General features: G+C 36.1%; 4 protein-coding genes and 1 non-coding gene across 5 annotated transcripts; 3 read left to right on the forward strand and 2 right to left on the reverse strand.

Moving 5' to 3' along the window:
• The first annotated feature begins 6,007 nt into the window (after nt 1-6,007).
• Nucleotides 6,008-6,080, forward strand: TRNAE-CUC (transfer RNA glutamic acid (anticodon CUC)). Its single transcript has one exon. It is a non-coding gene; the product is annotated as a tRNA-Glu (tRNA).
• Nucleotides 6,081-6,118: 38 nt separating this feature from the next.
• On the forward strand, nt 6,119-7,673 carry LOC145035806 (uncharacterized). The gene is made up of 2 exons (XM_078984317.1): nt 6,119-6,266; nt 6,905-7,673. Exon 2 carries the CDS (start codon nt 6,950-6,952, stop codon nt 7,571-7,573), a length of 624 nt encoding a protein of 207 aa, XP_078840443.1. The 5' UTR covers nt 6,119-6,266; nt 6,905-6,949; the 3' UTR covers nt 7,574-7,673.
• A 1,257-nt stretch (nt 7,674-8,930) lies between these two features.
• CIB22 (LYR family of Fe/S cluster biogenesis protein) lies at nt 8,931-10,592 on the forward strand. The gene is made up of 6 exons (XM_078984319.1): nt 8,931-9,117; nt 9,225-9,266; nt 9,896-9,977; nt 10,104-10,159; nt 10,253-10,325; nt 10,450-10,592. Exons 1-5 carry the CDS (start codon nt 8,992-8,994, stop codon nt 10,292-10,294), a joined length of 348 nt encoding a protein of 115 aa, XP_078840445.1. The 5' UTR covers nt 8,931-8,991; the 3' UTR covers nt 10,295-10,325; nt 10,450-10,592.
• A 519-nt stretch (nt 10,593-11,111) lies between these two features.
• ADC2 (arginine decarboxylase 2) lies at nt 11,112-16,153 on the reverse strand. The gene is made up of 3 exons (XM_078984318.1): nt 13,546-16,153; nt 13,170-13,219; nt 11,112-11,364 (listed from the first exon to the last, which is right to left on the reverse strand). The coding sequence occupies exon 1, from the start codon at nt 15,739-15,741 to the stop codon at nt 13,573-13,575; it is 2,169 nt and encodes a 722-aa protein (XP_078840444.1). The 5' UTR covers nt 15,742-16,153; the 3' UTR covers nt 11,112-11,364; nt 13,170-13,219; nt 13,546-13,572.
• A 7,352-nt stretch (nt 16,154-23,505) lies between these two features.
• On the reverse strand, nt 23,506-25,595 carry LOC145035401 (uncharacterized). The gene is made up of 6 exons (XM_078983946.1): nt 25,580-25,595; nt 24,534-25,472; nt 24,231-24,442; nt 24,110-24,133; nt 23,673-23,924; nt 23,506-23,535 (listed from the first exon to the last, which is right to left on the reverse strand). The coding sequence occupies exons 1-6, from the start codon at nt 25,593-25,595 to the stop codon at nt 23,506-23,508; spliced, it is 1,473 nt and encodes a 490-aa protein (XP_078840072.1).
• Nucleotides 25,596-26,236: the final 641 nt, after the last annotated feature.

Consider the following 26,236-nt stretch of genomic DNA (forward strand, 5'->3'; position numbering starts at 1 on the left):
AAAATCATAAGCTCATAAAAATCCAGGATGATGTGCACGATCCAGCCTTCGCCTTGCATCTGTCCTATGAGGTTTCTCAAAACCATAACAATAAAATCATAAGCCATCGCTTAGTGAGTTCCCCCAAAGCACCAGACACAACCAAACAGATAACAACATGTATATACGAACCTTCAGCCTGACTGGACCGCCTTGCAGGGCCTACAACCTATCTGGACCTCTCTTTGGGCTTCCAACTTGACTGGATAACCTCGCAGGACCTACAAACTATCTGGACTACCCTGAGTATCTTGGATATCGATACAAAGAAGGACCACATCAACCCAACCAAACAATAGCATGTCCACATACACAGTAACATTCAATATCCAGTTATAATACCCGCATATTTGGGATGGTCAATTAATATAGATTTAGTGTAGCATCCTAAAATTTCATGGTAAAAATTTCATTTTTAATTTAACCATACACCACTTATTATTATCAAACATTCAAAGTGTATTAATGTAAAAACAATTATCAGGGTATAATCCCAAAATCATAAAGTTGCGGAAAAACATGGGTGGATGTGTTGCGATCACGCCAAGCCCTTCCCTTTTCGAATCAGAAGTACCTGAAACCATAACCATAAAACCCATAAGCACAAACCTTAGCGAGTTCCCCAAATACCACATATGATACATACACTAGAGAATGTTATGTGCCAACCATAGTCTTAGCATTATGCCACAAGCTTTATCATGGTCTTTCCTTGCCAAGTCGGGGGCCAATACCCTGGATCTTATAGACAAGTTCCAAGAGCCACCTCTTGTTCTTCCATGCAAGTATCACAAAGACAACTAACATGTCACCTATACACTTATACATACAACTATCTACTTATTTGATAGGGTCTGATCCATAGTCTTGCATACAATTTGTTAAAGCCGCATCTGGGCCTTTCATACAAAGGACAAGGGCCACCTCCTGGTCTTCCTATAACATAAGCCAATAGGCTGACATTGGTGCCTTCGACCTATAATATAGTGAGGAGACTCGCCTCCAGCTGCTGGATATCACAAACAAAGCTCGAACTGTCGATCTGGAAACTCCCAGCGCTAACAACATCAAATAACACCAAATAAATGATTGGTCCTCAGCCCAAAGCTAAAAACCTAACTTTGCCCAAAATCGAAGCCCAAACCAATTGAAACAAAAGCCCAATATGGCCCAATATCCTAATTAGGCCTAAAACCCAATATGGTCCTAAACCATAAGGCCCAATATCCAAATTTGCATCAAAAGCTCCATATGGGCCTAATCACTAAGAAGCCCAAAGACAGAAAACTAGGATCCAAAAAGGCCCAAAACCACATCTCACGTCGTGGCCAGACCCTAGTCACATCGTAAGAACTCACTCAGTCAAATCCAAACTTATCACGACTCAACCTAGCCAACTCAGTCAAGGGAAAGTTAATGGGTTGACCTCATGTCGTGAGAATCCTTTCTCACATTGTGAGCCCTAAACAAATAACTAGAAATAGGACCAAACACTCCTCACATCGTAAAACCTTGTGTCTCAAGTCGTGAGAACCGTCTAAGGCTGAAAATATAACTTTTAAGTCCTTAATCGTTAAAAATTCATAACTTCTTCATCCAACATCCGTTTTCGTCTGTCTTTTTACCGTTGGATTTCTTTTAATAAGATCTCTGATTCTCGTTTAGGTTGTTTTGGCTAAATGATGATCAAACTAAATTTCGAGTTTTGGCCTGTGCACTGTTGTGTCAAAACTTAGAAAACTCATAACTTCTTCACATGAAGTTAGATTTAGACGTTCTTTTCATGGATGTTCTTGGCTTAATGAATTTTATGACTTTCATTTTGATTGTTAAGGCTAGAAAGCATTCGTTTGTAAACTCGCTTTTTATGACACATAATGTCGTGCCGGTTTTGTCGCGGATCTTCGATTAGTCATTACTTATTTGTTATAACTTGAATTTGGGCGTTCTTTATATTTTTGGAATCCTTGACATGATTTCTACAACCATATTCAACCCAATTTAGTTAATTTAACATTTCATTTTTGAGGGTCGATTATGTAAATGTACATAGTATAGGAAAATTTTTCTTTATTATTTTAAAAAGAACTACAAATTGATCTATACTATCACATAAATTTGAAATAACGGGTTGTTACAATCATCAATGGATATAGTTACTACCTTTATTACATCATCTTATAAATCACATGTCTATCTTTTCTTTTTATTTCAGTTAAGTGCATTGCTATTATGGGACAAAAAGTACAAAACTTATAAATTAAATGTTTGAAACAAAAAACTACATTTTTAGAAAACAAAGATTTCCTATACTACATAAACCATAGAAATTAAGTCCAAATCCCCTATAGTTTTGTAACCCTGGACACCATATTTATCTATACAAATGGGGAGTAAGCTATATTCCATAGTTTATAGGAACTAATATGCACATTTCATCCTGAAATCAAACAAAGAGACCGAAAATCAAAGAAACAATGATAAGACTGACATGAATATTTCATCCTGGTCTGCATCATGAATCAACAATAAACTCACCCACATATTTCAAATTGGACAAGATTTAAAACTAAAAAATGAGTAAAGAATCAAAACGAAGATGAAAATGATATTTTCCATAAAAATTCTATAAAAAAAACCTTTGAGAGAGAGACAAAGATAAGGGGACATAAGTGGTCCAATGGTGTTTGACAATGGGTTTCTTCAACAAGAAATCGTTTGAATTTGTAAGTTGGTGATTATACGCTCTTATGGTAGCACAAACGAATACTAAATCCAAAAATAGAGAAAATGAAATAACCATATTCACATGTGCGTGTGATGGTTGTGAGAAAAAGAAAATGATTATCTTCTTATACACATCAACAATCTGATTATAGAATGCGATATGATTTAAGCCTAAAAGCTACTCCTCTGCATCTTCGTATTCTTCATAACAAAAAGTCAATTCAACGCATAAATAAATAGACAAATCAAAAGAAAATAAGTAGTAATTGAAAACATAGACTTAACAGATGCAGGTCAACTTTAAGCATTTTCCAAACAACACCCAAAATGCAATTAAATGAAAATGACCAATCTTCGTATTCTTCATAAAAAAAAAGTCAAATTAAACTCATATATAAATATCCAAAGCAAAAGACAATAAGTGGTAATTGAAAACATAGGCTTAAGAGGTGTAGGTTCACTTTAAGCATTCTCCAAAGAAAACCCAAAATACAATTAAATGATAATGACCAAAGTAACTAACCAAAAAAGATTGCCCAATCAAATTAAAAAAAAAAACAAATAAGTCCCAAAGGTTTGATTCACTCGATTAACAAAGTTATACACTGACGTATACATGGTTCAAGAATTTTATCGAGCAGTTGGTGTGCATCATCAAAGTTTCTTTCAAATCTAAAAATCACGTGGCTCTGTATAGCTAAATCGTCTTCCTGGGGTATGACTGAAGCTAGTCACCTGCCCTGATATTGTTTGCGTCTTTGCATATTCTTCACGCCTACACAACATGTGTTATAAACTCTTCCTGCTTAGACCTTCATTCAAATGGAAGTCTTTAAAGATCTATCATTTTAAGTTCAAACAGAGTGCTGAAGTATGTATAGAAGAATCTACATCGATATCTGATATTTTTACTGCGATATTGCTTGGGCAATTTCCATCCATCATTTGTAACAGCGGGACGTCAACGCTGCACCCTCCGATGGTCGACACCGTAATCATCAGCGACTGCACTCATATATTTTTTTTATTCCCGTGACCTGACAACAAAATAGACGAATCGATTATGTCCCATGTGATACATGTTTTTCAACTTGAAACATGAAAAAAATCAGGTAAACAGTAAACGTATCTGATCAATTTGAAGTTTAAGAGGGTTGATTTTCTCCAATAGAGACTTTCCCTTACCCTCCTACCATTGTTCCTCTCTAATCGACCGCTGGTCCTCCCACATCCAATGTTGTTGTTTCCCGAATCGAAAGGGTGGTGATAGTGGTGGAGACGCTGGCAATTGAAGCAAAGAGAAGCACAATGAAAGAAGTGAAATGAAAGGCAAAATTTGGAGGAATGGATCTAAACAGAAGAAAACACAAACGACTGGGAAAGAAATTGGATGTGTAAAAGACGGATTTAGGATTTAATCAGAAGCTAAGAGAAGCGGTGATTCTCGGAAGAAACCATGACACCAAGCGGTGATTCTTGGAAGAAGGCATGACACCAATCGTAATGTAATTGGCCTACCGAGTCGGGGAAGCAATGAATTAATTAGTAAATAATTAAATTCACAAACCACATAAAAAACACACACAAAAAAAAAAACAACCAGTAAGACCAAAGAACTGTTCCCTAAGGGACTTTACAATTAATATATATATATATATATATATATATATATATATATATATATATATATATATATATATATATATATATATATAAAACGAGAGATATACAATGATTTTTATTCCATATGATAAATGTATGAACACTAATGTATTTACAAAATCTCGTACTTCTTATAGTGATTTTTATTGCATCATTTTTAACAACCACATAATCTATAGCTTTATACTTAAAAAGTGTTTGAAAAAACAAATGAGATGATTATAAATCTTACCAACAAAATGTTATTTTTTTTACTGAAATAAGAAATATGTTATTAAAACATAAATTATTTGAAATATGAGCAATGTTCTTTAAATGATAGATTGATCTATTAAATTTATGTTTTCATTCTACTGACCACTTTATCATCAATCTTGGTTGGAACAACATTGCTTATATTTCAAACCATTTTATTTATTAATTTAAAATAATTATGATACAATTATAGTTAAGAGACAAAATATCAAACATTATACATAAATAACATATCTATGATTAATGATTATGTTTTTTTTTTAAAGTCTATATTTTATTTTATTTTATTAACCATAAAATATAAATATTATAACCTACTCATTTATATACACTTACATACACTTGAATTAAGATGTACCACATAAAGATAATTATGCTGTCGCTATATTTCTTGCCAATAAAAGGTTTTATCAGTGTTTTCAACAAAAATCATATTTTTGAGTATTTTCATTCATATGAAAGATATCAATTTTGGATGTAATATTTTTGGCAAAGGTTTTATCATGAAAGGAAAACTTAAATTAAATTCTCATATTATCCTTACTCATCATGTTTTCTAAACTTTTAAGATATACATTTTTAATTAGAAAAAGATTCTAAAGACTATTTTTATTTTTGTTCTATAGAAATCATAGAAATTCTTTCTATAAGAAAACAATATCTAACTTTATCAACTCAATTACCGTTATTGTAACATTAATTACTAGAGCTGTAAACAAAACAAACTTTCAGCGAATCTTTCATAAACCGTTCGATGGGAAATTAGTTTATGTTTGTTTACTTAATAAGTGAAAGAATATGAATTCAAATTCTTGTTCGTTTAATTAAACGAACGAACACGAATAATAATTTTGTTCGTTCATTTATGTTCATGAACGTTCGTTTAAGTTTATTTACGTTTACATATGTCAAATTGTGTTTAGTTTTGTTCGTTTAGCATATTTTTTTTTTGGAAATGGAACTTCCGTAACGAGGGTTTTCGGGTCAGCTTTCGCACACCGACTAATCCCCCGCTGCAAACATAAAGCTTTGCCTCATGCCCTGAAGTCACTACAGACGAACCTCCATGGCCACAAAGGCTGAGTGGTGCCAGGATTTGAACATGTGTCAATAGGTTATCTCGTTTAGCATATTTACGAACATAAATAACGAACATGAACAATGTAATTGATGAATAAAAAAATTTGTTTGTTCATTTGGTTTTTTTAAAAGCTCACTTAAATTAAGTTATCAAATATGGTTGGTTAATTTTAGTGAAAGCTATGTGATTCATGTAAAAGAAACTACATATTATTAAGTATTTGTTGCTCCTTTATAAACAAAATCCGTTGTAGTCTAGTTGGTTAGGATACTCGGCTCTCACCCGAGAGACCCGGGTTCAAGTCCCGGCAACGGAATTAATTTTTATCATCCATTTTTTTTTTTAATTTCCAATCTTAATTTTACTGCAGAATTTTAGCCAAAACCCTAATCTTTTTCAAGTCATTTTGAGGATTCACTTCGCAATTTCAATCATCTTCTCCAACCTCTGCTTTCAGTTGTCTTGGTGATTGATCTGTTCTTCTCTCCTCCGACGCCAAACGGTAACTTTTTTCTCTACCCTCTTCGGTTTAACGTACGTGCCTGTGCTTCATAATTATATGATTTCTATTCACGATTGAGAATTTTCAAAAGGTACTTATGAAACATCTAAATCTGAAATTAGATTCGATCATAATTTTGTCTGAGATATATGAAGAACACGACAGTGTCTGAAGCAGCAAACCACGAAAACGATTAGGTTTTGAAGTTCGAAAACTTCATTGAAGATAGATTGTTCTTTTGTTTGGATCAGATGGAGTATAAATAATAAATCTAAGAACATTGACAATGTCATTGTTTAAAATATGTAAATTGTTCAGTGGCCATTCACCTATTTAGGATATGAACTTGATATTATTGAAGTATATGTGACAGATATGATTCTTAGTTTTCATTTACTAATTAACTTTATCTAGTTAATCAGCATCATTGTTCTAACAAGTGATTAATGAGCAACAAAGTTGAGTGTCTTTATAGTGCTTAATCACCTAAGAGGCTAAGGACAACTCATATAAATGGACATGATAGAATTATTTTCAGATTATGGAAACATATAAGAATTAAGATTCAGATGCTATATTTGTACAGTTGTACTAATATTGCTATTTAACAAGATTGGCTTTATTGATTATCATGTCAGAAACGATACTATTATCCCTCATAAGGCTAGTTTTTACTCCTGGTTATGGAGGATAATGACGAAACTACCCTTGGTCTACAAAATGTTGACTCCAAAGATGAACTCTCTGCTGAAGATTTAGCTTGGGTGAACTCGTGTCTGATTGAAGATCCTGAAATATCAAAAACTAATATTGATTCTCTAAAAGAAGCTTTACTCAGTATTCTTGATCATCATTCTGAGATCTTCAGCCCTTATGAAAATGAACTAGAACTAGACAACTCAAATGACATAATTGACCCCGAGAAATCACCTTCTCCAACAGAGGAAGTAACAGATGCCAACGGGGATTCTGGGAATGAAAGCTGTGATGTTTTATCCCCATTAAATCATCCTTTTCTTCCGAATTTTAATGATGAGATGATGAAGATTGAGTATTCTGATTCTGATTCCGGTTCCGATTCCGATTTGGGTTTCCGGTTGTCAGAATTAGTGATGGAACCGGAATCGGAGGATATTTTTAAGGTTTGGGAATTGGATATTCCGGTTGAAGAAGATGAACTTGTTAAAGAGTTGAAGGAGGCTCTTTCTGAGAATGATGCTACTACTAGAGAGCCGAGAATGAAAAGTTTAAAAATAGAGTCACTTGATAGTCTTGTTGAGAGCATTGCAAATCTTTCCTTGAAGTAAAATGTGTTGTTTGTTTATTAGTTTTAGACCAAATGTTAGCTACTTAAAGTATCATATGTTTCATATTTATGCAAATATTTGTGTTTCTTATTCTTTATCACTTCTGTTCTATCTATCTTATATTAAATGGTTAATGATGGTAGAACTTCAAGGTAAAATTGAGGGCAAAAGCTGATCATGAGTTTATAATTTGGTTTTTTCTTTAATTTATAATAATCAATTCAAAGACATATGTCCAGGATGTTTGAGCATTGATGTATGTCTTGTAATTTTTTTGGAAGCCCAAAAATATGTTAAACTAGCAAGATGTTAGAAAAAAAGTCATTACAATACAATGCAACCAAATAACTCAATCAGATTGGAGCTTCTAATAGTAATACAAAAGAACGATTATGCAACAATCTTATGAAAAGGATATGCTTTTCTATGTTTAATCGCTCCAAAAACCATATTGTTACAAAAACGCTAAAGCAAACAAGTAGTTTATCAAGATAATCACACCCAAACTTCTTATTTGCATGGAAGTGACTTTCACTTGTCTGCCCAAGTTTTTCAATACGAAATAGAGAGTCAGTTGTGCAAAAATTGATCGTCTGTCTCACTTTGATTATCGCAAAAAATGATAATCCGTATCATGTCGGACAAGTAAATCAAATTTGATCCCTCTTTTATCCAAGTTATTTATGATCGACACTTTACTTAAAGATAATTTCTAAGCCAAAGAACAAGTAATTTCCACATCTCATATATAATGGAATATGGATGCAACACGAGTAACGTGACTCCAAAATGATATGTTTATTTATATGCAAGTTTTTTTTTGAATGTTTTAGGTAAAGTAGAAAGAACCAAAACCAATATCATAAGTACAAGAAAAAACTTTGTTTTAAGTCATTTGTAACGTGACTTTCATTTTCAGTTTTTCGTGATTTCCATTTTTCCGAACTATATAATCATCTCGACCACTTTTTGCTCCTTGTAATAATGTCTTTGCCTCTCCAACTCCTATTCTTTTCATTTTGCCCTATAAACTTATTGGTAATTTAGTTGTTCCACCTCTCAACTACTAATTTTTTCAGTTTTTTATTTTTTTCTTTCCGATTGATTAATTCTTACTCTTTCAACATGTTTTGTGTTTCAACCTCATATGATAATAACACATTTCAAGGTCTAATCTTAACCCGAAAATAAATAGATCGACATGATACAGTAGGATTATTAAACGAATCGGGTTAGACATGAGATGTTAAGGTAGGAATTTTGAAAAATAATGATTTATTGGATGACTTAAATGCCCTTGACCATGTATTAGGTAAAACGGCGACGTATCTGTGATCTGGTTTGCGCCTCCGGTCGTATAAACACACAGTGGAGACGCAAATCGTGTGTGTGTGTGTTTTTGTGTGAGAGAACCAGTGATGAGCGGAGCAGCGTCGTATCTGGCGAGGAGGGCAGCGCAGAGGGAGAAAGTCAGAATCCTCTACAGACGTGCCCTCAAAGACACTCTCAATTGGGCCGTTCACCGCCATCTCTTTTACCCCGATGTATTTTCCCTTCAATCTCTTAGGGTTTTCAACTTTTAGATTCGTTTTGATTTTCATCATGTATGTCTTTGATTTGGTTTAATCATTCAGATTATGAATTTTTTCAGGCCGATGCACTTCGTGAGAGATTCGATGCGAACAAGAACGTGGTTCGTTTCTCCTGCCTCTTGTTATACTTTAAATTTCCCCTTTTTTGTTTGAATTTGAGTTATCGAATTAGCCAACGATGTTTCTTTGCTCTCGTTCTCATAAAACCCTAATATTCCAAAAAAGAGCAAAAATGTTAGCTAGAGCTAGTGAGTCTTTTGCATTTACATCCAACATGTTTACAAAACCACTCATTCTTGGAAAATGCATTCCTTTTATTTGGTATTAGAGCAAGAATGAATGTTAGTTTGCAACTGTATCAAATCACTCTTGGAATAGGTCGTTGAAAGTGTATCTCATTAGTTCTTTACCTGTATGGATGTTGTATTGTGCTGAAATATTCCATTTGTGGCTATAATGATTAACACCAGGGTCATGATTTTAGTGTGATCTAGAGTTGTATATTGAAAAAAGCAGTAGTTCCTTGCTTCACAAATTTCCTCTTGAAAGCAAATATAAAATAATGGATTCTCTTAGTTGTATGTTCAAAGATCCATTGCACTTGCAGTTCAAAGTTTCCCCTATGTTTATGTGTTTGTGGTTAAAATGTTCCTGCTTGAGTTGTGGCTACAAATGCTCAAATTAGAATTGTGGTAATCATCTGATATGCACTGTGTGTGTGTGTTTGCAGGAAGATATTGAAACAATTGATAGAATGATTGCAGATGGTGAGGCACAGTACAATAAGTGGCGACACCCTGATCCTTACATTGGTAAGCCACAGGAAAATCTAAGTTTTATATTTTAACTGGATTAAAACCAAATTTATATATATGAAAAATTGCAAATGTCACTTCTTTTCTCATTTTTCTTTTTATCTCATTCCAATTTTTTTACAGTTCCATGGGCTCCTGGTGGCAGCAAGTTTACTCGCAACCCTACACCACCTTCTGGGGTAATAATATAATCTTCTGCTTCTTTTATGATTTTGCATGTAATTTTGTATGTGTCTTTATGCTTATGTTGTTCATTTTTGTGGTTATTGTAGATTGAGATTGTGTATGATTATGGTCGAGAGGATCACATTTGAATCTAATATGGCTCCATGGCAATAAATCAAGGTTAATTCCCATTATGATTGTTATAATAATAGTCGAGTGGCTTATTATTATTATTATTATTATTATTATTATTATTATTATTATTATTATTGTTTTGTTAAATAGTGTATTTTGTTGTTGGCAGGTGGTTTGTTTAGCAAGTGTTTTGTGTGACTTTTTGTCATCAAAGACAGACATTGGTATGAATTGTTTTAATGAATGTGTTTTGATTGGGGCATGAATGTTGATGAAAACTTTCTCCTTTCATTTCATGGCTTTTTTGCAATATTTCTTTTTCTTTTGGGGGAACTTTTATGCACGACTTTCATACTTGTCTATTATCATTATTATGAATAAGTTGATGATGCTGATTTTTCAAAATACAAACTTTATTTCTTTTCCATGTAAATGCCCCTTGATCTTTCATTAATTATATAGATAGAAAATAAGCAACGAAATAGATTGAGTGCATATCTTCTCTGCAATATGGAACTATTCTTCATAGGTGATGTTTTTAGTTCTTATACCAATTATATGCATTGAAGTGGATTTTTTTTATTCATAAATTGGTAGATTTTCTTATGAAGTTGGAATGTAGTTTTTCTATTGGATTTCTTTGTTCGTTGTTATCAGAATTTGTATTAATTTAGAGAAAAATGATCAAAATTGATACATATAATCCATATTTGAGTATGTAATTAAATACAAATACACCAAGTACATCTAGCAGTTTATCTTTTCTTTCCTGTGAATTGGTACACCTTACTGGCAAAGTAGGAAGAATTGTTTCATATCGTACAAAAGATAGATAGCATGAAATCAGGTATACAAATATTGATTTTTTGTTGGTATACAAATACAAGATTTATGATATTAATCCTCGTTTCATTTGCTTATGAAGTTTAAAAAATGATTAGGATTAATGTTACAAGTAACATAGCTTAACATATGATCCATACGCAGTTTCAACACAAACTCCCCTCCCTTTGTCTTGTCTTCCCCAATTATGAGCATTATTGGCCTCCATTCCAAGCTTCCTCTCTTTATCCATTCCATAGATCTTGTTTACAAAAACATAAAAAAAAAAAAAAAAAATCAGTAGATGGTTGGTTAGCTTTATTTCATCAATTTGTAAATCTTGCAAACTAAATAAACACATACTTTGTAAAAATTTAGACGTAACATTTTCATGCTTAAGTATGTCTTTTTTTTTGGGTATGGATTGCATCGACTCCAAAGTAAGTCAAATTTATAAGGGATAAAGCAAAAATACAAATTTTATCATACAAGTTAAGTCATTATTAGATAGGATTGGAGGCAACATATTCCATCTTATCTACATGATAACAATCAGAAGAATCCGGCAAGAGGCCTAAAGGAAGGCTCAATAGTGACTACTTCAAAGGAAAGAATATGCCCATGCATGCAATGGTGAGTTGTAGGGTACAATCCGACAATACATCCCAAGAGCTAAGGACAAAGACCCCTCTGAATTCTCATGACCAATAAGCATACGAGTATGTAGGTCATGATGCATTTGGTTGTGGTGAGAATCTGGTAATTTGCCCCATGTTGAGCGTGGGACCCTTTTATCATTAGGAAATAAAGATGATTAGAAAAGCAAATCTAGGTAGCCTATTTGTTTAATTTTGAATTTGATGTTTGGATGCATGAAAGGTCCGGATGCAAAGATGGAAGTTGCAAGTTGAGTCCGTTTGTTGTGTAGTATAGCAAACAGCCAAACACACACTCATTTCCCTGTTGCCACATCTGCTTTTAACAAACACGAATGTTGAACATATCCTAGCAGACCCATCATGACTCACTAAACCCCAAAACAAAATACTATTCTATAACTCAAAATTTTAACTTTGGCCCACCACACCACACCAAAAGAGAATACTCTCATCATGTTAGGACCACATATTTTGTGGCTCACCTCACATTATATGCCTTATGCTAAATCCCTTTTCCTTTTCCTTTTCTGTATATTCCAAGATCCCCTAGATGCATCTTCTAACGCGTATCCTAAATTTTGAACACACACATGACACGAATATCCATATAATGGGACGCCCTATGCCTATAATCCTCTATTCAACACCTCATTTTACCGTTTCTTGACTTTTCCCCTTCACCATCTCCATTTCTGCCATTGCAAACCTTCGCTTCTTCATCATTTCTTCTTTGTTTCCTTCATTATTATTATTATTATTTTTAAAAAAAAAAAAAAAAAGTTAAATCTATGCGTTTTGGTTTTAGGGCTGTTTTATTTTTACCCAATAGACCAATAACTTAAATGGATGTTTCCTTTTACGTAATCCAGATTTAATCACCTACCGAGTCACTTTACCTGTTTGGCCTTTTTCTTTTTTCCTCAAAACTCTCTTACTTTGTCGGAATGTAAAGGCAAAATTGTCATTTAGTCTTGTATGATACAAACTTAATTAATTGGGGAAAAAGAAAAAACCCTTGGGTCTTTTTTGTTGTTAAAGGTAGTACTAAAGTTTGACCCTTAACACGCTAATTAAGTCGGCAATTGGTATAGATAATGATATATATGTGTGTGTGGGGTATTGGTATAGGTTCCAAGCAGCCACCAAAAGAGATCACAAGATTTTCCAACAAATTAACTTTAGCCAAATGGAGGGTTACACGACAATCAAGTAATGAAAACCACTTGTGTAAATATAGGAAATGGGAATCAATGGTCACTTTCCACGAATCTTCTTTCTTCACATGGTTGGTACCAATTGCATATTAAGATAAGAGGTCAAAACAGACGCAACATATTCAAATCTTTCAACAATATATATCGTATGCTTTATTTATGCTTGCTAATCATAAAAAGACAAGAAAACATACCTTCCATCAAACATAAAAAGCCTGACCATGTGTATGTATATAATATGGCTCTGCAAGGAAGAATTCATAAGAATCCGTTTATTAAAAAATAAACAACATAAGCAAAAGAAGAAGAACTTGTTTGTATTATTACCATAGAGAATAATAATAGACTACAAGGAGGTGAAGAAAGAGAAGGGGAATTAACAAATCGGGCTACATAAAAAACCCCCCAACTCTTTATCTTCACAAATTTATCAGAAAGATCACCAGCTCTCTTTTTAAATCTTGTTAACGGATAAAAAGAGAGCAGACCCAAATTAAAGATAACTCTCTACTTTAATTAACTAAAAACAAGAAAAACAAATAAAGTTTGCAGAAACAGAAACAGAACGACCTCACTGACAAACACCACTCATCACGATTACGCACCCACATATGACCACTGATCATCATCCTCACCGGAAACCACCTCGCCTCCAGTGGTGAAATCCTCATCAGAACAGTAATAGTACCCCTTATTGCCACTTGCAGCAGTTAAACAGCAAGAAGATCCGACACTTAGATAAGGCATGTTGTGGAAAGACTGAGCAATGCCACCTGCAATCGTATCACCTTCTTCATGAACATACTCTTCGATTCTGTGTTTAAGGGTTTCAAACATCATCTCTGGTTCATGATGCATTGAACGAAGAACATCACTGCAAGACGTCCCTGGGACAGCTCTAGTAACAGCAAACCCGAAAGGACCATCACTTTGAGATACACGAATCACACTAGGGCCACCGAATAGATTGTGGACACCCCCCATAGCCTCCTGGTATGCCCCTCCTAAGAACATACCCAGATAGTACTTCATTCCATTCTCTCCTTCTAATTCATGGAGGGGTAAGCTGGATTCACCTCCGATGAATTTATCAATCTTTCCATCACTGTCGCAAGTTAGATCTGATAGAATCCCCTTTTTTGATGGGCAATCGGAAAGTCGGTGGATTGGAAGGATAGGGAAGAGTTGTCCGATGCCCCAGAAATCAGGAATTGAAGTGAACACAGAAAGATTGACATGATAAGTGCTTACAGGATTGGATACTCCAATTGCCTTCGCAACCAAATCACAGAACCCATCAATAGCAGCCAACTGTTCGATGTCCATTGATCCATCTTTGAATTTCTCGACGCATGTCTGCTTTAATTGATCGGAGTAAGCCAAACAAGCATCGTACTCGCCTCTCACGGCAGACTGGGACAGATTATTGTAGTCGGAATGAGCGTCCCCAGGGAGCTGCTCGATGAAATGCTGGACGTCGTGAGAGGACATGGTTGGAACTGTATAGTTGCTAGACGAAACTGCCTCGAATATCAGAATTGAATGGTGGGAGACGATGGCACGGCCACTTTCGCTGCAAATCACAGGATGCTTCACGGAATTCCGGTCACAAACGAATTTTACTGCCTGAACAACCGCCATTGCGTATTCTTCTAAAGTATAAGCAACGGAGACATCAGAATTAGTGGATTTTGAACCATCGTAGTCAATCCCAAGCCCACCACCTATGTCGATAACTTTCATGGAAGCACCAAGGCGGACTAATTCGCTGTAAATCTGGGCGGCTTCACCTACGCCATCAGCAAGCAAGGATGTCGATGGGATCTGAGAACCGATGTGGAAATGGAGCAATTGGAAGCAATCCAACATGCCACATTGTTCAAGCTTTTTCACAACACGGAGAATTTGGGTCGTAGTGAGACCAAATTTGCCCTTTTCGCCGGAAGTCGATCCAAAATGGCCGGAATGTTTAGTCCGTAGCTTAGCACGGACCCCGACGACGGGACGAACGCCTAGCTTTATGCTTATATCAATTACAGAATCCAGCTCCTCCTCTTGTTCGAGAACAATCACGGTGTTTAATGAAAGCTTTCGAGCTATCAAAGCTAGCGAGATATATTCCGCGTCTTTAAAACCATTGCAAATCAGGAGGGATTCGGAGCTACCTTTGCAGAGGCAGCTCATGGCCATAAGAAGCTCAGGTTTGGATCCAGCTTCCAACCCGAACCTGAACGAGGATCCAAATTTGACAATGTCCTCGACGACGAATCGGTCCTGGTTGCATTTCACGGGATAAACGCCTTGGTAATGGGAGCTGTACCCTTGTGATTTAACGGCGTAATTGAACGCCGATTGGAGACATTCAAGGCGGTCCTTCAGGACGTCTGGAAACCGGATGATGAGAGGGAGCGGGAGGTCTAGGCCTCCTATGGATTTGGAGTCGGAGGCCTTCTTCACGACCTTGAGGAGATCTATCTCCTGGTGGTCCATGGTTCGGGAACCGTGTGGACGGACGGTGACGTTACCGGATGTGTTGACGGAGAAGTAAGGCGCTCCCCATGCGTCAATCTTGTAGAGAGCATTAGAGTGGGATGACGTCCAAGGAGTGAGGGATGATACAGATACATCATCCAGAACGGTGTTTGTCGTTGGAGGTACGCCGGAGAATGTCTCCGGCGCGGGAAGAGAGCTATCCCAGGCGGTATAGCCGGAAGGAGGAGAAAGAGCGGCCATGGCGGCGTCAACACAAAACGCTAGGGCCGGCATCTCTTCCCCGATCTGCTTGTAAGGGGGTTAAAATGAAAGAATCAAAGAATTGTAAGGGTCGAATTTGGCAAGGTTTGTAAAGGTAGGGGGCTTTACAACCCGCCGAGGCCGGAGCCCCGGCTACCCCCTCAAAAGAAGCAGAAGGAGATCTGAATCAAAGGAGAAACAAACCCTACGCTCCTGATCAACACCGATATCCCCACAATTACCGCTCAGAAGAAGAAATCAACAAATTGAAAGAGAATTTCGAGGTTCAAAAAGAGAGGCGGAAGCAAATCTAATGGGTATGCACCGATTCCACCATGCAGATTTTGAAACAGGTAATGAGAACGGAAACCTAACGGCGGCGAGATCAGAGAGAGAAATAGAAATGAGAGAAGTGGGCGAGAATTGCATGTGAGTTGATGGCCGTTTATATAGGGGGCCGTTTATATAGGTTGGCCAGAACTCTACCTTTTATTTATTTTCTTTTTTCATTTCTTTTTAATTCCAGAAGTTGGAAGAATTCAAGTAAACGGAAAATAAAAAACACCTCGTGTTTATTGGTTTCACGATAATGCCCTCCTCCCTCCCTCCCTGCCTTCAAGTGACCTTCCTTTAATTTCCTTTCTTACATAATAATAATAATAATAATAATAATAATACTTCGTTAGTTTATCCTCATTAATTTGTTAAACTATTAAACCAATAAATGTGTTTAACATAACTTGTGCGTTACATATATTGTATTCATTACAATATATTGTATTCATTACAATATATTTAGGTAACATACATCATATTTATCATGATTTTACTTGATGAATGTTGATAAAACGAATGTATAAACATGATATGTATCTGATAATTACATGTGATAATTCGTTTTATGTGTATTTTCTTTATCTAATTTGAATATAAAGTTTTTTTTAAACTAATTATTTTGAATTTATTTTCATTTATAATATTGATTTAAATATATATTAGTTAAATGTCCATAAATTGATATCCTAGGATAATAAAATAGTGGATAATTGAATTAGTTGTTAGTCTTGATGAATGAATTCACATTTATGTAAACATAGCCGTAAAGAAAAAAAATAAAGGGCTCATGTATGAGATGCATTTTTGTTTCGCATGATATACGGTTGATTAATATTGATGATTTATAATAACTTCGAATGGATCCAACATGTCTAAAACTTTGTTTAAACATCTAATTTCATACCATTTAACATCATTAAGAAGACCAATTTATGAATTGATGATGTAGTCATCGTCTTTATTAACATAAACCTACAATATATCAAAAAAATGACCATTAGAATGAATTTCTGTCAATGATTTGAACACGAGACACTTGAATGTATATAGGATCATATTAGATTATAAAATTTATCATCAATTTCGAATTGGATGTATCATAGGGCAATCCAACATTAAAGAACACTAAAAACTTAACTGAAACTTCACAACTTCATGGATAACAATTTGCATGGGTTTTTCTCAACGACTTATAGTAAACCATTATAATCCATTTCCGAAACAATGAATCCATAATTCAACCAACAATTTTATGATATGTGTCCAAAGGATGATCCACAAAGGCACAAATGTTTGAAGTTAAAAACTCAAATCAAAACATCAAATGAAGGATACCACCTCACTTTATTAGTTAGTTAACCCTTATTTCTATTGAACTTGAAATGAATCACAATTCTCTCATCATAAATCAGAAGATAGAAGATAGAAATTGAAATTGGAAATTAAGTGGTTGCATGAAAAAACCAAAATCTATTATATTATGAATTGATTTTTTACCGTTGAAAACATCATAATTGGTTTTTCTTCCAAACACAGGGGCGGACGTAGGATTTCTCGGTAGGGGGTGCACGGGAAAGTTAGGGGTTGCACGATAGTAGAAAAAATAAAAATTTTAAAAATTTTTGAAAAATTTTCCACTACGGCCGGAAAAAGTTAGGGGTTGCCGGTGCCACCGGTGACCCACCCTAAATCCGCCCCTGCAAACATAATTGGTTTTTCTTCCCAACACGATGCTTATTCCAGAAGAATCACACATTCCTTTTGTTTTGCATCTATTTCCTTTCCTTTTTTGCTTAGTCGTTAATCCGTTAGGCCATCCGGTATGGGGGCATCAAACTACACGTGATGTCTTATGTGGCATAGTAGGCTACGCGTGAATACGTCCCCAAAGATGAGTGAGTGTCTTGTGGCGTGGTAACCACTACGGAAGAAGACGATAACTGTGATTGTTGGAGAATTTCTTTGTATCTGTCTCTCTCTACAATCTCTCTTTTCCACCACCACTTCACTAGTGAACACTATTTCTACAACCTAATGGGTTGGTTGTGGAATAGTTAAAATAATGATGTGACTTTTTTCCTTCCCTTCTCATGCGTAAGGATACCTTTCAGCCTTATATATGATATATCAGTTAATTTACATTAACATAATAGGGTATATAAAAATGTAGCCTTCAATAAATATTAACATCTTATAACAAAAAATTGGATTAACTGAACTGTTAATAAATTGACAAAAAAGTGAATCAATTCACTTGAAATATATGAATAAAAATGATACTAATACTTTTATTAAAATTACGATTTTTTTTTCTTATAGATCGATATAGTCTATGAACTAGGAAACCGAAAATGTCAATATCACGATAAGAAACCAAGTTTGTTGGACTTTGAATCTCAATTATTGACTTAGAGGTTGAGCAACTTAGGTTTGCTTTTCTTGGACACTCCACATGCAAAATGGAATTTTAAGTCTTACTTCATTTGACCAATTCCTTCTTTCACTCGACTACCCGTATACTATTCTTTAAAAAGTTGATCTAAGATATAATAAAGAATATTAAAAAGTGTTTGAGATTATGTTTTAAAGGATAAAAATAATAATAATAATAAAATATTAAGAAGGTATTTTGTAGCCGGAAAGTTAGCTGATAAAAAATAATATTTGATAACAAAAAACCGATAAGTTAATTGAGAAATATAATATATTATGTAGAATCATGTAGGTTTGGAGTTTAGTAAACTTGATATTTTTTGGTTTCGTACGAGATTCTCAAGAGTTTTCTTATCTTACTGGTACGGTTTTAGAAAAGAAACTTTCAGATCACTTATCTATTTTTTTGTTGGAGCACATTGCTGATTTTTGGGCCTTCTCCTTTCCTATTATTTCATTATTGGTTCGAGTTGGATGGTTTTGACCAAATTGTGCGGGATTCTTGGTCTCAATAATTTGTGGCGTTGGATAATCTATGGGTTAGATTTAGACAAAATTGCAAGAATGGTCCCTGTGATTTGGTCGAAATTGCTACTTTGGGCCAAACTTGGTTTGGACGAGCACTTATGGTCCAAAAGTTTTCATTTTCTTGCCACTTTGATCCATTTTACTTTAATTTTTTTGATAATGACCATTTTGCCCTTTCTTTTTTACCTTTTCAGTTTTTTTATTTATTCAAATACTTTTATTAAAAGAAAAAGAAAAATGAAAATACATTTTTCTCTCTCTCTCTCTCTCTCTCTCTCTCTCTCTCCCCTAAAGTCTTCTTCCACCTCTGTGTTTTATCGTTCTTCTTGTTTTCCTTAAATCCAAAAATTGAAACCTCAATTTCTTCTATAATCGACCCCCTAACCACATTGTTAGTATCTCCCGTCCTTTCCTTAACCATCCAACCCCACTGATGGTGGGAAGCACGAGTTTTTCGGATTAACAATGAGGGAGCGATTTCTAAGGTAGAGGTGACCCAATCTTATGCTTCCATGGAAAATCGAATGTCTTAGGTATTCCATTTCGATCTTGTCGTCAACTTCACTGGTATTCATTTTTGATTAAACGATGAAGTGGGTGGAGGAAGATGGAACATCGATGGGCTGATGAACTCCAAATTCAACATCGCAACTTTTCTCCCCCTTCTTATTATCCCGATCTGATCAAGATTAGGTCAACTCCAAAAGAAAGACTCCCCGTTCTCTCCCTTCTCTTTCTTTATTTCTATTTAGTCGGACACCAAACTTGAGATCCATCTGTAAATTTTTTCTCTTCGGAAAATCATATCCAACACCTGTTGCTTAATGTTCATACTTTGGAGGCATCTAGTTATTTTCAAGGTAGTATTTAATAGCTACACCCCCAACAACTACCTTTACCTCCTATGCTGTGAGGGACGATAATGAGGAAGAAAATCTAGTGGTGGCTGTGGAAACTACGGTGGAAGCTGGAGTGGTAGGATGGTGAGAATGGTGATGATGTAAGCTGAAACGATGATGAACATGAAATGGGGTCGGAGATGGAGAGATGGGGTCTCAATGATTTTTTTTTTCTTTCTAAACTCACCAAAACCAAAATCAATGTAATCTAATGTTGCGGTTATGCGTTGTTTATTTGTGGAGATTTGTTTTGATTCTTGTGTGGATTTACAAATCTTGAAAATCCAAATTAGTTTGCTCCTGATTATAAATATGGGTTCTTGAGAGAGAGAGAGAGAGAGAGAGGGGGGGGGGAGGGAGGGAGAAAGAGAGAGATGTATTTTTATTTTTCTTTTTCTTTTAATAAAAATATTTGAATAAAAAAACTGAAAAAGTAAAAAGAAAGGGCAAAATGGTCATTATTAAATTTATTAAAGTAAAATGGATCAAAGTGGCAAGAAAATGAAAACCTTTGGACCATGAATGCTAGTCCAAACCTGTTTGGCCCAAAGTGGCAATTTTGACCTAACCATAGGGACCATTCTTGCAATTTTGTCTTATATTTAAGAAAAAGTTACAGTTTCTTAAATCTAATCTACGAGTTTGGAACTCTACTACTAAAAGTCGGTTAGAAGCGATACGGCGGGATATTCAGTATGATATGCTTGATGTGTGTCTTATGGATGATGATGGAGATTCGGCGGTTAGAGAGCATCGCCTTGCTTTCAGGGGCGGAGCTTGAACAATTTTATTTATTATTATTTTTTTTGGGGGGGGGGGGGGGGGGGATTTGCCGAAAGTATTATAAATTAAAATTAACGTTCTTACATACAAAAAAAACAAATTTGTTTTTGCAAATAAACACAAAAAATAACTAGAAAAAGAATTACAACTCAGCCCGATGACCTTTAAGGTCTTTGAATTCATCAATTACTGACTTCGAATCAATGTTTTAAGCAATTTCTCTTTCTATGTAAACCACCAAGTTGTTTGCAACAAAGTCATCCGACATCGTATTGCGAAGACGGTTCTTGAATATTTTCATTGCTGGAAATCCCCTCTCTGTTGTTGCGGTAGAAACTGGAAGTGTCAAGATTAATCGCACCACTCTATTAAACAAATAATACGTCTCACGTTTCTGAGTTTCCACAAGACCCTTGCATAAGTTAGCAATAGTTGATACACCACTAAGCTTAGGATTCTTTGTCATATCAATATTAGAAATCTCCGATTGATATCTTAATTGAATTCTCTCTTGCTCCGTAAAATCTTCGGGATAATACTTCTCAACAAGACGACAAATTTGATCAACTTTAATCACTTTAGGGTGTTCTTTTGAAACGAAAGTAGAACTAAGACTTAATAGTGTAACGACCCAAAATTTAAGACCAAAAATTTCTTTTAATAAATCATTACTTAAAGTAAAGTCATCATTCCAAAACATAATATGAGTATAAGTTTTCAAAACACATGTTCATTATCAGAGTAAACATTCCCAGGCTGTCTAATCTATGGTGTGTGCCATGCGATCACCCCGAGCTCTTCCCTCCGCTACCGGAAGTACCTGAAACCAAAACTGAAAACCGTAAGCACGAAGCTTAGTGAGTTCCCCACCCTACCACATACCATGCATAACCATATACTGTACATACTGGGCCACGCCCACTATCTTGGGCCTCGCCCCTTACCTCGGGCCTCGCCCGCTACAACGGCCCCGCCGCTCCAGGCCCCGCCTGGCTTCGAGCCCCGCTCGGATACATATCTGTTTTACTTAGGCCTCGCCTGTCACAGGGCCTCGCCCGCCCACAAATAATAACACATAAGCATATCACAACACATAACTAAACACATGCAACTGGTTATGTCCTAAGGCCTCGCCTATCCTGGGCCTCGCCCATGACCTGCTACTAATGAGTCATGGAACCCCGTCCACGCTCCTAATGGTAGTGAGATACGGGCCCAGCCCACTCTCACTCATGTTCTAGTTTGGGCCTCGCCCCTGTTCTGCTTCTAATGAGATATGGAACCCCATCCACACTCTGCTATTGGTGAGATACGGGACCTCGCCCACACTCACCTCCCTACCAGGCACATACATGTATCACACAGATAACAAGTATAAACTATCATATAAACAAATCCTTGGGCACCGCCCGCTATTACTGGACCTCCATCTGAATATCATACTAGAATACTGTACCTAGGGCTAACCCCCGAGTCTTCTACTTGTAACTACATGGGCCGGCATTGTGGCCTTAGACCCATTCACACAAAAGGGAAACTCACCTGCACTGGCTGAACTTGCTGATGATCTCACTAGCTGCTGCCCGACAACTCACTGAACTCCTGCTCCCCTTGCTCCCCGAACTACCAATATCAATGCAACACTGAGTCTAACTGACCCCCGAAAGACAACCAAGTCAACCCTGGTCAAAATCAACCTTTCAGGTCAACCCTACTCGCCGAGTCACCCTACTGACTCACCGAGTTCAAAATGTTCAGATTCCTTCCATTCACGCCTCAACTCGCCGAGTCAGTCCATGACTCGCCGAGTCTACCGATTTTTGAGTCCTGACCTGTCCAACTCACTGAGTCTCCACCCGACTCACTGATTCGAGACTCAACTCGAAGGGTTTGGGGTTTCGCAACCTGACTCGCCGAGTCCAAGAACAGACTCGCCGAGTACAAGGCAATCTTCACATGACTCGACGAGTTGTTCATCCCACTCGTCGAGTTTCTCCACAACTTCATGCTACTCGCCGAGTCCACTCAAAGGACTCGCCGAGTCCCTTTAGTTCTCCTTACATGCAGAGGACTTTTGAGTCATGCATGGACTCCAAAATGTAGATCTACCCTTCCCAAGTCTATTCCTCACATAAAGTTGCAAACTTTACGTGTAGAGAAGGAGATTTAGGTAAAATATGCCATAAACTAGGGTTTAAGGCCAAGGGGCTTCAAAATCGACTCAAGGGCTGATACTTTTTGCTTCTCCAGGCCATAACACACTTGGATTTGAAGTAGCAACTCCAGATCCGACTTCTAACCCATAAGGGTGGCTAATCATGGCTTAAAAAGCCCAAAACTCACAACCAAAAATAGATCTAGGGGAAGGAAATGACTTAATACCTTCAATACCTCAGAAAGACTCCACAAACTCCAGATTTGAAGCCAATCCTTGAAGCTTCACTGATTCCCTTCCCTCTTCTTCCTTCAAATCACCCATAAATGGCTTGGAAGCTTGGATGCACAATAATGGAGGCTTAGGCTTCGTTTTCTGAACGAGGGATGCTATAAGGAACCCTAATGGAGAGAATAAGAAGCTTAAATAGCGCCCAAAGTCCCGGATTTAGGGTTTTCCTAGCACAGACCGAACTCGCCGAGTCCACTTGGCCGACTCGCCGAGTTGGCCACTTACACCTTGACCCGGATCCTGCTTGGACTCGTCGAGTCCCTCCTTGGACTCGCCGAGTTGACCCTTAAAATTAGGCTTTCTTTCCTTTCTTGGCCTTTAAAACTTTGGGTGTTACAAATAGCTCCATCGCCTGATCATTGAATCTACTATTCAACTCATGTAACTGTTTGTCCAATGTGGCTGTAAACAAATCCACTCGATAAAAATATTCAAAAGTAACATGATTATCTGTTTTTCGAGGTCGGTATCGAGTAGAAGTATATGGAGCATTCGTATCTGGCATGTCTATTTGATGTTTTTCACAAAAAAAACTTTACCTGTGCAAGTACAGAGTCCCATCCCTTGTTTCTTAATTCATTTAGACTCTCCTTTGTTGCTGAAACTAACTCCATGGCGTTAAGAATATCTTGAGATTTCTGTTGTAGAGCTTGAGAAAGTACATCAGTTTTCCCCATTACTTCCTTTATCAAGTGAATAATAAACACAAACTCAAATGATTTTAGGAAACAGTAAGCTGCATCAGCATCTCCGTGTTGAGAATAAGTAGCGAATACATCATAAATTATTCCCTGCAGAGCAACACGAGTACAATCAAAGATGTTAAGCAAACTGCAAACATAACGAAAATGAGAACCCCAACGTGTATCACCAACTCTTCTTAATGTCCCAACTTGATTCAATCCTTTGCCTTATTCGATTTCACCTAGTTCCAATAATTGTTCAATCTCAGTTGCCTTCGCCTTTTGTAACTCACCATGACGCTTACTGGAAGCACAAACTACATTAATTTAAAAAAAAAAAAAGTTTATGAAAAATTGGTGTATATGAATAATTTCCCTTGAAGCACATTGTAATATGTGAGCAAAGCAATGAACATAATATGCATAAGGACAATCCTTAAGCACAAGTGCCTGTAATCCATTCCATTCCCCTCTCATATTACTAGCACCATCATAACCTTGGCTACAGATTTTACTAACATCAAACTGATAGTGTAAAAGTTGTCTCCACATATTTGTTTTTAGGGTTAATGATAAGGTATCCCTAACATGAACCAAATCCAAGAACCTTTCCCGTATGATCCCTTCTACATCAACAAATCTCAAAAATATCATCATTTGCTCTTTTTTAGACTCATCCCGTGACTCATCAACCATGACAAAAAAAATATGAATCACCCACTTCACTACGAATATGCTTTCTAACTTTATTTGCAATAATACTAAGAGTTTCTTTTTGAATTTCTACAGAAGTATATTTTGAATTATAAGGAGCTTTCTCTAATATAACATTTTCAACTTCATCATTATAAGATGCTAGAAGTTTTAGTAGTTGCAAAAAATTACCACGATTTTTGGAATTAGGAGATTCATCATGTCCTCGTAAAGCACACGCGTGGAATGTCAACCAACAAATTGTGTCAATCGAAGCTTTTAATCGTAAACAATTATTTAATATTTTCTCTTCATTTTGCTTCATTATAATATTTTCAATGTGTGCTTCTTGGTTCATCAAATTTTCAGCGAATGCAACAACATTTTTATGTTGTGAACAACCAATGTGCTTCAAGAATGCACAATTTTTCCCGTCATTAACTTTCTTCCAATTGTCGAATCCTTTAACAGTAAATGTATCATAACCATGGGACACACTTGATTTATCGTTAAATATAAAACAAATAAAACAATAGGATGCATGTGTTGTTGGCAAATATTCTAACCAATTAGGGAAAATGTTGAACCAAGAATATTGGAATCTACGAGGATGTTTCTTTGAACCTTTAGCATGATATTCTTTAAGACGTATTTGGAAAGGTCCTAAACTCATATAAGATCGTCTTACTTCTTCCCTTAAGTTAATCGGATATTCCCACATTTGTTTTCTTTTAGCGGGATCTCTTTCTAGTTGCTTAAGATCCACTTGGAACACCTCATTAGGATTTGATTGTGTGGCATCATTCCTATCATTCTCTTGTTGATTTTCATGTTCTTGTAGTTGTGGTTCACTTGTTGAAGCTTTGTGATGTTTAATCTCTTCATTTTTATCATGAATTTCTTCATTATCAACCTTTCTTTTGAAGAAAGAATGAATGGTTTTCATATTTCCCAAGATTATACCTATAAAAATCAAAATAAAAAAACAATTCATAAGAAAATAAGGAATATATAATTAGTTGATTCTAAAACTCCAACAACAATCAAATATAGAGGAAAAGCAACAAAACAGTTCATTCTAGACATATCAGTAATCAGTTCATATCAGTTCATAAAACATGCTCCTAAAATTAGTTGATTCCTAAAATTCCAACATATCAGTTCATAAGTTTATTCTAGACAATAGCAACAAAACAGGCTCTGAAGTCAGAAAAATTCCAACTTTATAATGACAATTACTATCCAACAAGGCAATAACCAAACAATTGCAACAGGAAAGAAATCAAGAACAGGCTGAACAACAGTCAGCAGCCAATTTGAAACTTGAAAGCTCAACGCTGAAAGCATACCTGAGGAAGAGAATTAGGGATTGCAGCAGAATTGAAACTATGTGATCGTGCAGATTGAAGAACAGTAGCAGGTAGTACTGTAGCAGCACCGCATGTCCGCAGCAGCCATCGCCCAACAGCGACGAGCAGGCGAATGGCGACTGACTGGCGTCGATTTGGCGGAGTCGCGATTGAGCGAAGATTGAGGATGGGGCTTAGGAGATTGGGGGAAGGCGGAAGTTTTACTGAACGATCGAGGTCTCTCTCTTGGATTGCTTCTTGGCAAACAATTGAACAAACATTGGGTCATTGATCTGGACTCAGGACTCAGGAGGGGCCACAGCCCAAAACTCACATTGTTGGGCCTATAATTCCGAAAATTACACATATTTAATCACT

This window comes from Lactuca saligna, chromosome 3 (genome assembly GCF_052625555.1).
Source record: "Lactuca saligna cultivar CGN05327 chromosome 3, ASM5262555v1, whole genome shotgun sequence".
Taxonomy (NCBI): Eukaryota; Viridiplantae; Streptophyta; class Magnoliopsida; order Asterales; family Asteraceae; genus Lactuca; species Lactuca saligna.